The following is a 12,386-nucleotide window of genomic DNA, read 5'->3' on the forward strand; positions in this document are numbered from 1 at the left end:
AGAGATGTCCCTTTTGGATGTACTGCTGCCCCAGCAAGCCACAGCGAAGTACAGGGCGCTGGAGACCACAGACTGGTAAAAGATCTCCAGCAGTTTACTGCACACATTGAAAGACCTGAGCTTCCTCAGGAAGTACAGTCTGCTCATGCCCTTCTTGTAAACAGCATTACAGTTGTCCCTCCAGTCTAGTCTGCTGTTCACATGGACTCCGAGATATTTGTAGCAGTCCACTATCTCCACCTCTGAGCCCTGGATGGTGATGGGCTCCACTGGTGTCCTCTGTCTCCTGAAGTCGATGACCAGCTCCTTTGTCTTGTCCACATTCAGGAGCAGATGGTTAGCCTGGGACCACTTCACAAAGTCTGCAATCAGTGTCCTGTACTCCATCTCCTGTCCATCCCCGATACACCCCACCACCGCAGAGTCATCAGAGAACTTCTGCAGGTGGCAGGACCCGGAGCTGTACTGGAAATCAGAGGTGTACAGAGTGAACAGGAAAGGAGACAGGACAGTGCCCTGCGGAGCTCCTACATTACTGACCACAGTACCAGACAGGGTGTTCCCCAGCCGCACATACTGAGGCCTGCCAGACAGGTAGTCAGCAATCCAGGAGACAGTGGAGGAGCTGACACCCATCCCGAGCAGCTTGTCACTCATCAAAACAGGCTGAATAGTGTTAAAGGCACTCGAGAAATCAAAAAACATGATTCTCACCGAGCCTTTAACACTATCCAGGTGTGAGTGAGCACGCTGCAGAAGATAGATGACAGCATCATCCACACTAAGTTGAGCCTGATATGCAAACTGTAAAGGGTCCAGGGCAGATGACACGAGGGGTCTCAGCTGGGCCAGGACGAGTCTCTCAAACACCTTCATCACGTGAGATGTCAGTGCAACCGGTCTGAAGTCATTGAGGCCAGATGGGACGGGCCTCTTTGGTACCGGTACTATACAGGAGGTCTTCCATAGCACCGGTATCTTCTCCAGCTTCAGACTCAGGTTGAAGATGAGGTGCAGGACTCCAGTCAGCTGAGCAGCACAAGTCTTCAGGACCCATGGGTTGACTTTGTCCGGTCCAGGAGACTTGTTCTGACGAACCTTTTCCAGCTGCTTCCTCACCTGGCCGGCTGTCAGTGTCAGAGGGGACGTTTCCTCTGTGGGGGTGGGGGCAGGTAGGGGGGTAGAGGTGTTGAGCTGCGACAGGGGGGCAGGTAGGGGGGCAGGGGTGTTGAGCTGGGACAAGGGGGCTGAAGGTGAGGGTTGTTGATTGTCCGTCTGAGTGCTCTGTGGGGAGGTGTGTGTAGACGGTCCAGGAAGTGTGAGTACAGGAGGGGAGGAGGAGGGGGCAACAGGAGGTGAGAGGCTAAATCTGTTGAAATGCAGATTGAGTCGTTCAGCCATGTCCTCTCCACCATCCTGTTGTTTGGCTTTGGTGTTGAAGCCAGTGATGGACTTTACACCCCTCCAAACCTCTCTGGTGTTGTTCTGTTGGAGCTTGGCCTCCAGCTTCCTCCCATAAGCGCTCCTACACTCCCTTAGTCTGACCTTGATCTGTCCCTGTATCTCTTTCAACTTGTCCCTATCACCAGACGCAAAAGCCCTCTTCTTCTGATTAAGAAGACCCTTCAGCTGACTGGTGATCCAGGGCTTGTTGTTCGGATAACAGCTGACAGTCTGAGTGGGCACAGCTACATCCTCACAGAAGTTGATGTAGTCCGTGATGCAGTCCGTTAAACTGTTGATGTCCTCCCCATGGTCCTGACAGAGCACATCCCAGTCTGTAGTGCCAAAGCAGTCTTGCAGCGCCTCAGTGGCCCCCTGGCTCCACTTCCTCACAGTTCTAGTGGAAACAGGAAGCCTCTTCACAACAGGGACATACTCCGGTGACATCCAGATGAGGTTATGATCCGATCGGCCGAGGGGGGGCAGGGCAGTGGAGCTGTATGCATCCTTGGAATTAGCATACAGCAGGTCCAAAGTTTTATTGTCCCGTGTGGCACAGTTCACAAACTGATTAAAGGTGGGCAGGACAGAGTCAAGAGAAACATGATTAAAATCCCCAGAAATAAGGACGAGGGCCTCCGGATGTTTAGCCTGTAGTCCTGCTACAGTGGAGTGTAAAGTGTCACACGCAGCAGCCTCGTCCGCTGAGGGCGGAATGTAGACTCCAATGAACTGCACAGACGTGAATTCCCTTGGTAAATAATAAGGACGTAATCCCACAGCCAACAGCTCAATGTCCGGTGAGCAGACACGCTCCTTCACAGTAATATGTCTAGGATTGCACCACCGCTCGTTCACAAGAATAGCAATTCCACCGCCTTTCTTCTTACCGCTCAGGTGCTTGTCTCTGTCCGCACGTAGAGTTTTGAAGCCGGGTACAGACGCGCTGTGATCAGGGAAGTCCGCATGGAGCCATGTCTCCGTGAAGCACATGATACTACTCACAGCATACTCCTTCTGAGTCCGGACAAGCGCATGAAGTTCGTCCATCTTATTCCCCAAAGACCTCACGTTCCCCATAAGCACAGCTGGAACTGCAGGCTTGAACTTCCTCCTCCGCTCCTTCACTTTCGCTCCAGCACGGACTCCTCGGCGCTTCTTCCTCTGCAGTTGCTTGGGGATGACTGGCTTAGCTCCACTCAGGAATGGGACCCTGGCCAGAGAAAGAAGCTGTTCTCTGGAATACACAAAGGGCCGGCAGTGCTGCTGGGCCAGACAGCCAAACACAAAAAGCCCAGAGAAAAACCAAAAAAGCAGTTTAAACAAACAAAAACGCCCGAAAAACATGTTTCATTTTTCATAAGGCAGGTAAAGTGAGGAAAAAAGAGAGAAAAAAAAGACAAAAAGTCAACTCTAGAAGGTGTGAAAAGGTGTGAAACCCAGGAGCTACTGTGACCTGCTGCCTCTCTCTCAGGCGCCAGGCCAATACGTGTCAGATTGTAGTATTACTACATACATGTAAGAGTGTAGTATTACTGCATACTTATCAGAGTGTGGTACTACTCCATGCATGTCAGAGTGTAGTATTACTACATACTTATCAGAGTGTGGTACTACTCCATGCATGTCAGAGTGTAGTATTACTGCATCCATTTCAGAGTGTAGTATTATTACATACCTGTCAGTGTAGTATTACTACATCCATGTCAGAGTGTAGTATTATTACATACCTGTCAGAATGTAGTATTGCTGGATACACGTCAGAGTGTATTAATACTACATATGTGTCAGAGTGTAGTGTTACTACATTCTTGTCAGAGTGTAGTATTACTACAAACGTGTCAGAGCTTAGTATCACTACATACGTGTCAGAGTGTAGTATTATTACATACGCGTCAGAGTGTAGTATTACTACATACGTGTCAGAGTGTAGTATTAGCACATACGTGTCAGAGTGTAGTATTAGCACATACGTGTCAGAGTGTAGTATTACTACATACATTTAAGAGTGTAGTATTACTGCATACGCGTCAGAATGTAGTATTACTGCATACGCGTCAGAGTGTAGTATTACTACAAACGCGTCAGAGTGTAGTATTACTATATACATGTAAGAGTGTAGTATTGCCACATCCATGTAAGAGTGTAGTATTACTACATACGTGTCAGTGTAGTATTACTGCATACATGTAATAGTATAGTATTATTGCATGCGCGTCGAGTGTAGTATTACTACATACGCTTCAGAGTGTAGTATTACTACAAACATGTCAGAGTGTAGTATTACTACATACATGTCAGAGTGTAGTATTACTACATACATATGAGTGTAGTATTGTTACATACGTGTCAGAGTGTAGTATTACTACATACGCGTCAGAGTGTGGTAATACTCCATACATGTCAGAGTGTAGTATTACTACATACGTGTCAGATTGTAGTATTACTACATACGTGTCAGATTGTAGTATTACTACATACGTGTCAGAGTGTGGCATTACTACATACGCATCAGAGTGTAGTATTACTACATACGCGTCAGAGAGTGGTATTACTATATACGCGTCAGAGTGTGGTATTACTACATACACGTCAGAGTGTAGTATTACTGCATACATGTAATAGTATAGTATTTTTGCATGCGCGTCAGAGTGTAGTATTACTACATACCCTTCAGAGTGTAGTATTACTACAAACATGTCAGAGTGTAGTATTACTACATACATGTCAGAGTGTAGTATTGTTGGATACACGTCAGAGTGCAGTAATATTACATACATGTAAGAGTGTAGTATTATTACATACACGTCAGAGTGCAGTAATATTACATACATGTAAGAGTGTAGTATCATTACATACGCGTCAGAGTGTAGTAATACTACATACGTGTCAGATTATAGTATTACTACATACATGTAAGAGTGTAGTATTACTACATATGCATCAGAGTGTAGTATTACTACATACGCGTCAGAGTGTAGTATTACTGCATACATGTAATAGTATAGTATTATTGCATGCGCGTCAGTGTAGTATTACTACATACGCTTCAGAGTGTAGTATTACTACAAACATCTCAGAGTGTAGTATTACTACAAACATGTCAGAGTGTAGTATTACTACATACATGTAAGAGTGTAGTATTATTAAATACGCGTCAGAGTGTAATATTATTACATACACGTCAGAGTGGAGTATTACTACATAGGCATCAGAGTGTAGTAATACTCCATACATGTCAGAGTGTAGTATTACTACGTACGTGTCAGATTGTAGTATTACTACATACATGTAAGAGTGTAGTATTACTGCATACTTATCAGAGTGTGGTACTACTCCATGCATGTCAGAGTGTAGTATTACTACATACTTATCAGAGTGTGGTACTACTCCATGCATGTCAGAGTGTAGTATTACTGCATCCATTTCAGAGTGTAGTATTATTACATACCTGTCAGTGTAGTATTACTACATCCATGTCAGAGTGTAGTATTATTACATACCTGTCAGAATGTAGTATTGCTGGATACACGTCAGAGTGTATTAATACTACATATGTGTCAGAGTGTAGTGTTACTACATTCTTGTCAGAGTGTAGTATTACTACAAACGTGTCAGAGCTTAGTATCACTACATACGTGTCAGAGTGTAGTATTATTACATACGCGTCAGAGTGTAGTATTACTACATACGTGTCAGAGTGTAGTATTAGCACATACGTATCAGAGTGTAATATTAGCACATACGTGTCAGAGTGTAGTATTACTACATACATTTAAGAGTGTAGTATTACTGCATACGCGTCAGAATGTAGTATTACTGCATACGCGTCAGAGTGTAGTATTACTACAAACGCGTCAGAGTGTAGTATTACTATATACATGTAAGAGTGTAGTATTGCCACATCCATGTAAGAGTGTAGTATTACTACATACGTGTCAGTGTAGTATTACTGCATACATGTAATAGTATAGTATTATTGCATGCGCGTCGAGTGTAGTATTACTACATACGCTTCAGAGTGTAGTATTACTACATACATGTCAGAGTGTAGTATTACTACATACATATGAGTGTAGTATTGTTACATACGTGTCAGAGTGTAGTAATACTCCATACATGTCAGAGTGTAGTAATACTCCATACGTGTCAGAGTGTAGTATTACTACATACGTGTCAGATTGTAGTATTACTACATACGTGTCAGAGTGTGGCATTACTACATACGCATCAGAGTGTAGTATTACTACATACGCGTCAGAGAGTGGTATTACTATATACGCGTCAGAGTGTGGTATTACTACATACACGTCAGAGTGTAGTATTACTGCATACATGTAATAGTATAGTATTTTTGCATGCGCGTCAGAGTGTAGTATTACTACATACCCTTCAGAGTGTAGTATTACTATAAACATGTCAGAGTGTAGTATTACTACATACATGTAAGAGTGTAGTATTGCTGGATACACGTCACAGTGTAGTATTACTACAAACATGTCAGAGTGTAGTATTACTACATACATGTCAGAGTGTAGTATTGTTGGATACACGTCAGAGTGCAGTAATATTACATACATGTAAGAGTGTAGTATTATTACATACATGTCAGAGTGTAGTATTGTTGGATACACGTCAGAGTGCAGTAATATTACATACATGTAAGAGTGTAGTATTATTACATACACGTCAGAGTGCAGTAATATTACATACATGTAAGAGTGTAGTATCATTACATACGCGTCAGAGTGTAGTAATACTACATACGTGTCAGATTGTAGTATTACTACATACATGTAAGAGTGTAGTATTACTACATACGCATCAGAGTGTAGTATTACTACATACGCGTCAGAGTGTAGTATTACTGCATACATGTAATAGTATAGTATTATTGCATGCGCGTCAGAGTGTAGTATTACTACATACGCTTCAGAGTGTAGTATTACTACAAACATGTCAGAGTGTAGTATTACTACATACATGTAAGAGTGTAGTATTATTAAATACGCGTCAGAGTGTAATATTATTACATACACGTCAGAGTGTAGTATTACTACATATGCATCAGAGTGTAGTAATACTCCATACATGTCAGAGTGTAGTATTACTACATACGTGTCAGATTGTAGTATTACTACATACATGTAAGATTGTAGTATTACTGCATACTTATCAGAGTGTGGTACTACTCCATGCATGTCAGAGTGTAGTATTACTACATCCATTTCAGAATGTAGTATTATTACATACCTGTCAGTGTAGTATTACTACATCCATGTCAGAGTGTAGTATTATTACATACCTTTCAGAATGTAGTATTGCTGGATACACGTCAGAGTGTATTAATACTACATATGTGTCAGAGTGTAGTGTTACTACATTCTTGTCAGAGTGTAGTATTACTACAAACGTGTCAGAGCTTAGTATCACTACATACGTGTCAGGGTGTAGTATTATTACATACGCGTCAGAGTGTAGTATTACTACATACGTGTCAGAGTGTAGTATTAGCACATACGTGTCAGAGTGTAGTATTACTACATACATTTAAGAGTGTAGTATTACTGCATACGCGTCAGAATGTAGTATTACTGCATACGCGTCAGAGTGTAGTATTACTACATACGTGTCAGAGTGTAGTATTACTGCATACATGTAATAGTATAGTATTATTGCATGCGCGTCAGGGTGTAGTATTACTACATACGCTTCAGAGTGTAGTATTACTACATACATATGAGTGTAGTATTACATACGTGTCAGTGTGTGGTATTACTACATACGCGTCAGAGTGTGGTATTACTACATATGTGTCAGAGTGTGGCATTACTACATACGCATCAGAGTGTAGTATTACCTACATACGCATCAGAGTGTAGTATTACTACATACGTGTCAGAGTGTAGTATTACTACATACGCGTCAGAGTGTAGTATTACCTACATACGCATCAGAGTGTAGTATTACTACATACGTGTCAGAGTGTGGTATTACTACATACGCGTCAGAGTGTGGTATTACTACATACGTGTCAGAGTGTGGCATTACTACATACGCGTCAGAGTGTAGTATTACTACATACGCATCAGAGTGTAGTATTACTACATATGCGTCAGAGTGTGGTATTACTAAATACGCGTCAGAGTGTAGTATTACCTACATACGCATCAGAGTGTAGTATTACTACATACGTGTCATAGTGTAGTATTACTATATACACGTCAGAGTGTAGTATTACTACATACATGTCAGAGTGTAGTATTACTACATACATATGTGTCAGAGTTTAGTATTACTACATATGTGTCAGAGTGTAGTATTACTACAAACATGTAAGAGTGTAGTATTACTACATACATGTAAGAGTGTAGTATTTTTACATACGCGTCAGAGTGTAGTATTACTACATACGCGTCAGAGTGTAGTATTACTACATACTTATCAGAGTGTGGTACTACTCCATGCATGTAAGAGTGTAGTATTACTACATCCATGTCAGAGTGTAGTATTACTACATACATGTCAGAGTGTAGTAATACTACATACATGTCTGAGTGTAGTGTTACTACATTCTTGTCAGTGTAGTATTACTACAAACGTGTCAGAGCATAGTATTACGACAGACACGTCTGAGTGTAGTACTACTACATACATGTCAGAGTGTAGTTTTTCTACATACATGTCAGAGTGTAGTATTACTACATACATGTATGTAGTATTATTACATACCTGTCAGAGTGTAGTATTGCTGGATACACGTCAGAGTGTATTAATACTACATATGTTTCAGAGTGTACTGTTACTACATTCTTGTCAGAGTGTAGTATTACTACAAACGTGTCAGAGCTTAGTATTACTACATACACGTCAGAGTGTAGTATCATTACATACATGTCAGAGTGTAGTATTACTACAAACATGTCTGAGTGTAGTATTACTACATAAGTGTCAGAGTGTAGTATTACTACATACACGTCAGAGTGTAGTATTACTACATGCATGTCAGAGTGTAGTATTACTACATACACGTCAGAGTGTAGTATTACTACATACACGTCAGAGTGTAGTATTACTACCTGCATGTAAGAGCGTAGTATTGCTGTGTTGTGGTAGAACGGTCCCTGTACTGGTCTCTACACCTGTCCCCTTCCTCGTCCCTCTACCGGTCCCTGTCTCGGTCCCTCTATCGGTCCCTGTCTCTGTCCCTGTACTGGTCCCTGTGCCGGTTCCTGTACTGGTCCCTGTACTGGTCCCTGTCTCTGTCCCTGTACTTGTCCCTGTATTGGTCCCGGTACCGGTCCCTCTATCGGTTCCTGTACTGGTCCCTCTATCGGTCCCTGTACTGGTCCCTGTCTCGGTCCCTGTACCGGTCCCTGTACTGGTTCCTGTACTGGTTTCTGTCTCGGTCCCTGTACCGGTCCCTGTACTGGTTCCTGTACTGGTTTCTGTCTCGGTCCCTGTACCGGTCTCTGTACTGGTCCCTGTACCCGTCCCTGTACTGTTCCCTGTCTCGTACCCTGTACCGGTTCCTGTACTGGTCCCTGTCTCGGTCCCTGTACCGGTCCCTGTACTGTTCCCTGTCTCGTACCCTGTACCGGTCCCTGTACCGGTCCCTGTACCGGTCCCTGTACTGGTTCCTGTACTGGTTTCTGTCTCGGTCCCTGTACCGGTCCCTGTACTGGTTCCTGTACTGGTTTCTGTCTCGGTCCCTGTACCGGTCTCTGTACTGGTCCCTGTACCCGTCCCTGTACTGTTCCCTGTCTCGTACCCTGTACCGGTTCCTGTACTGGTCCCTGTCTCGGTCCCTGTACCGGTCCCTGTACTGTTCCCTGTCTCGTACCCTGTACCGGTCCCTGTACTGGTCCCTGTACTGGGACAGGTTCTGATGGTTCCTTGTCTCTGCAGGAGACTCTCCAACATCTCCCAGCTCGTCTATCGGACCTACAACCCCGTCGACACGCAGTATGTCGCCGCTAACGATCCCCGGGTGTCCACGGTCGGCGTGGTGATAACTACCAACCGCAAACAGGAAGGAGGCGTGGCTGGTGGAATTCTGCGCTTGATGCTGGTTGGTCGAGGCTACACCAGCAAGGGCCCCGGTGATATCCCACCAATCACAACGCGGCGCCTGTTCCCGGTTCTCCCACCTCGCCGAGCTTTTTCCCAGGAAGAGGAACTGGGCAAGCTGGTGGTTGGAAGTTATTCTGAGTACAACAACCACTTTGTGAAAGCTGTTGCCCATGGCAACCATGTCTACTTCTTCTTCTCTCGGCGAGACATGTGGCACAAGAAGGAGTACCGGACGTACGCGTCGCGGCTCTGCACCTCTGACCGCAGCTTCTACTCCTACGTGGAGGTGCCGCTGATGTGCGGCGCTGGATACAACCTGGCACAGGGGGCGTGGCTAGGGAGCCACTCCGGAGAATCCACTCTGTTTGTCGCCATGGCAGCCGGGCAGGCGTCCACACCTGTAGCCTTGAGTCGTTCCGCTCTCTGTGTTTATGGGATGGCAGAGCTGGACGCCATGATGAGGAGGGCCCAGGAGGTGTGCTACAGTCAGGGCGGACGAGGCCGTGGTGGCCAGGAAGAAGCCTACATCGAGTACGCTGTGTCGTCCAAATGTCTCAAACTACCCGAGGTTAGTGTGACCGCCGTCCAGTTGAGACGTGTGTCTGGTTCTGTTCGCCCAGCATGACTGACAGCTGGTCCAGTCCATCTTATTGATATTTTCACTGATCAGTCAGCGATCAGCTGTTCAGTTTCATCAGGAAACTTTCCTGATGTAAGTGAGAGAGGCGGAGAGTTTACTTGATATCAATAATATAAACATCCACAGCGCCTGTAATGTCCTGCATGAGAAAGTATTAGATAAGATGAATCCTATACACAACAGCCCTTTCACAATTGCTCAAGCATATGTGCATGCATACATTTGTGGACACTTTATTATAACCCGGGCATGAAAACACTTAACTTTGTAACGTGGAATGTACATGGAGCTGGTTCCAGAGAAAAGAGGTTCAAAATCTTTAGTCAATTGAAAGACTTACAGGCTGACATCATTTTATTACAAGAGATTCATATAGCTAAATCTACATCAGATGTACTCAGAACACCTCAGTTTCCCCATGTATTTGCAGCCTGTTATAACTCTAGACAGAGAGGTGTCGCAATCCTCTTAAATAGAAAAATTAGTTTTACCCTAAACAGCACAGTGGCAGACCCTGAAGGTAGATTTATTATAGTTAACTTGTCTTTTCAGAATCTTAAAATATGCATAGCTAATGTTTACGGTCCAAATGTCGATGACTCCTCCTTCTTTCACTCCTTTTTTGCTGCACTCTCAAACCACCTAGATGATATTATCATTGTGGGAGGAGACCTCAACCTCGTCTTGAACTCTGGTATGGACAGGGTCAACGCTACAGGAAATAGCAGGGATTGGCAATCTGTCAATACTGTCAAACAATACATGAAGGATTTTGGTCTTTGTGATGCATGGTGATCTCACAATCCTGCTTTAAGAGAATACACATTCCTCTCATCAGTTCACCACTCATATTCTAGATTAGATTACTTCTTAGTCAACAGCTCTTGCTGAGCAATATATCAGAAGTAAAAATCCACCCCATCACTATTAGTGATCATGCACCAGTCTCTTTTACTTTGATAAATAAGGAAGCCACATCACATCTGAAAACTGGAGATTCAACAAGATATTGACTTTATTAGTTACTTTAAAAAGGAGTGGAATATGTATTTACAAAATAATGACCTCCCAGGAACATCAGCATGCATGTTGTGGGAAGCAGGAAAAGCTGTAATGTGAGGACAAATAATCAGTTTTTCATCTTATAAGAAAAAGAACAAGAATGCAAGAAAATCACAGTTAGAACTTGAAATTAAAACCCTAGAGGATGCCAATGGTACCTCCCTAAGTGATGACATCTTGAAGAAAATAAGGAAGGCCTAACTAGAGCTAAATGAAATACTAGAGAAGAAAACACAGTTTCTAGCACAAAGACTTCACTTGGAGAACTTTAAATATGCCAACCGCTCTGGGAAATATTTAGCCAATCAGTTAAAAATGAATTGGGGAAAAAAATACCACAGCCTCTATTAAAGACTCAGCAGGGAATATCACCCATGATCATCAAGAAATAAATTTAGTATTCAGGGACTTTTACCAAAACTTATACACACCACAAATTGATCCATCAGACGACAATATTAATCAATTTCTCAGAAACATCGACCTTCCTAAATTAAATCATGAACAGGCTACGGGTTTGGATTCACCTCTCTCAGTAGAAGAACTCCACAAAGCCCTCCAGCGCATGCCTAGCAGTAAAGCTCCAGGCCCAGATGGTTTTCCTGCTGAATTTTACTGAGAGTTTTGGGATGTATTGCCACCTACATTTCATAAAATGACATCAGAAATTAAGGAAAATAATAGTTTACCTCTAAATATGAATTCCGTTAAAATTAACCTCTTACTAAAACCAGATAAAGACCCGACACTACCATCCAGTTATCGACCTATATCACTCATAAATGTTGATCTTAAAATAATCTGCAAAGCCCTCGCTACCCGACTAGGAAAGGTAACTCCTTCTATTATACATCATGACCAACCTGGTTTCATTAAAGGTAGAAAATCCTCTATTAATACACAGAGACTTGTCAATATTATAGACCACTCTACCATTAAGAACTTAGAAACAATCATAATGTCTTTAGATGCAGAGAAAGCTTTTGACAGAGTACATTTTTATTAGCAACTCTACATAAATTAGGATTTGGACCCTTTTTTATTGAGTGGATAAAAATATTATACAACTGACCCAAGGCCTGTGTGAGGACAAATGATCAAACTTCACCAAGCTTCAGTTTCCAGAGAGGCACCAGACAAGGCTGTCCACTTCCACCCTCACTATTTG

At 43.1% G+C, this 12,386-nt stretch overlaps 1 protein-coding gene across 1 annotated transcript in view; it reads left to right on the plus strand.

Annotated features, from left to right (window-relative positions):
• LOC306754598 (plexin-B3-like) overlaps positions 1 to 12,386 on the plus strand; it is a gene marked incomplete at its 3' end in the record, with an annotated part of 204,753 nt that overhangs the window by 113,527 nt on the left and 78,840 nt on the right. The window contains exon 3 of the mRNA XM_079238615.1: positions 9,352 to 10,084. Coding sequence (XP_079094741.1) covers positions 9,352 to 10,084 — 733 coding nt within the window. The remainder of the gene's footprint in view (positions 1 to 9,351; positions 10,085 to 12,386) is intronic.

The sequence above is a fragment of the Telmatherina bonti genome (genome assembly GCF_933228915.1).
Source record: "Telmatherina bonti genome assembly, chromosome: 4".
Lineage (NCBI taxonomy): Eukaryota > Metazoa > Chordata > Actinopteri > Atheriniformes > Telmatherinidae > Telmatherina > Telmatherina bonti.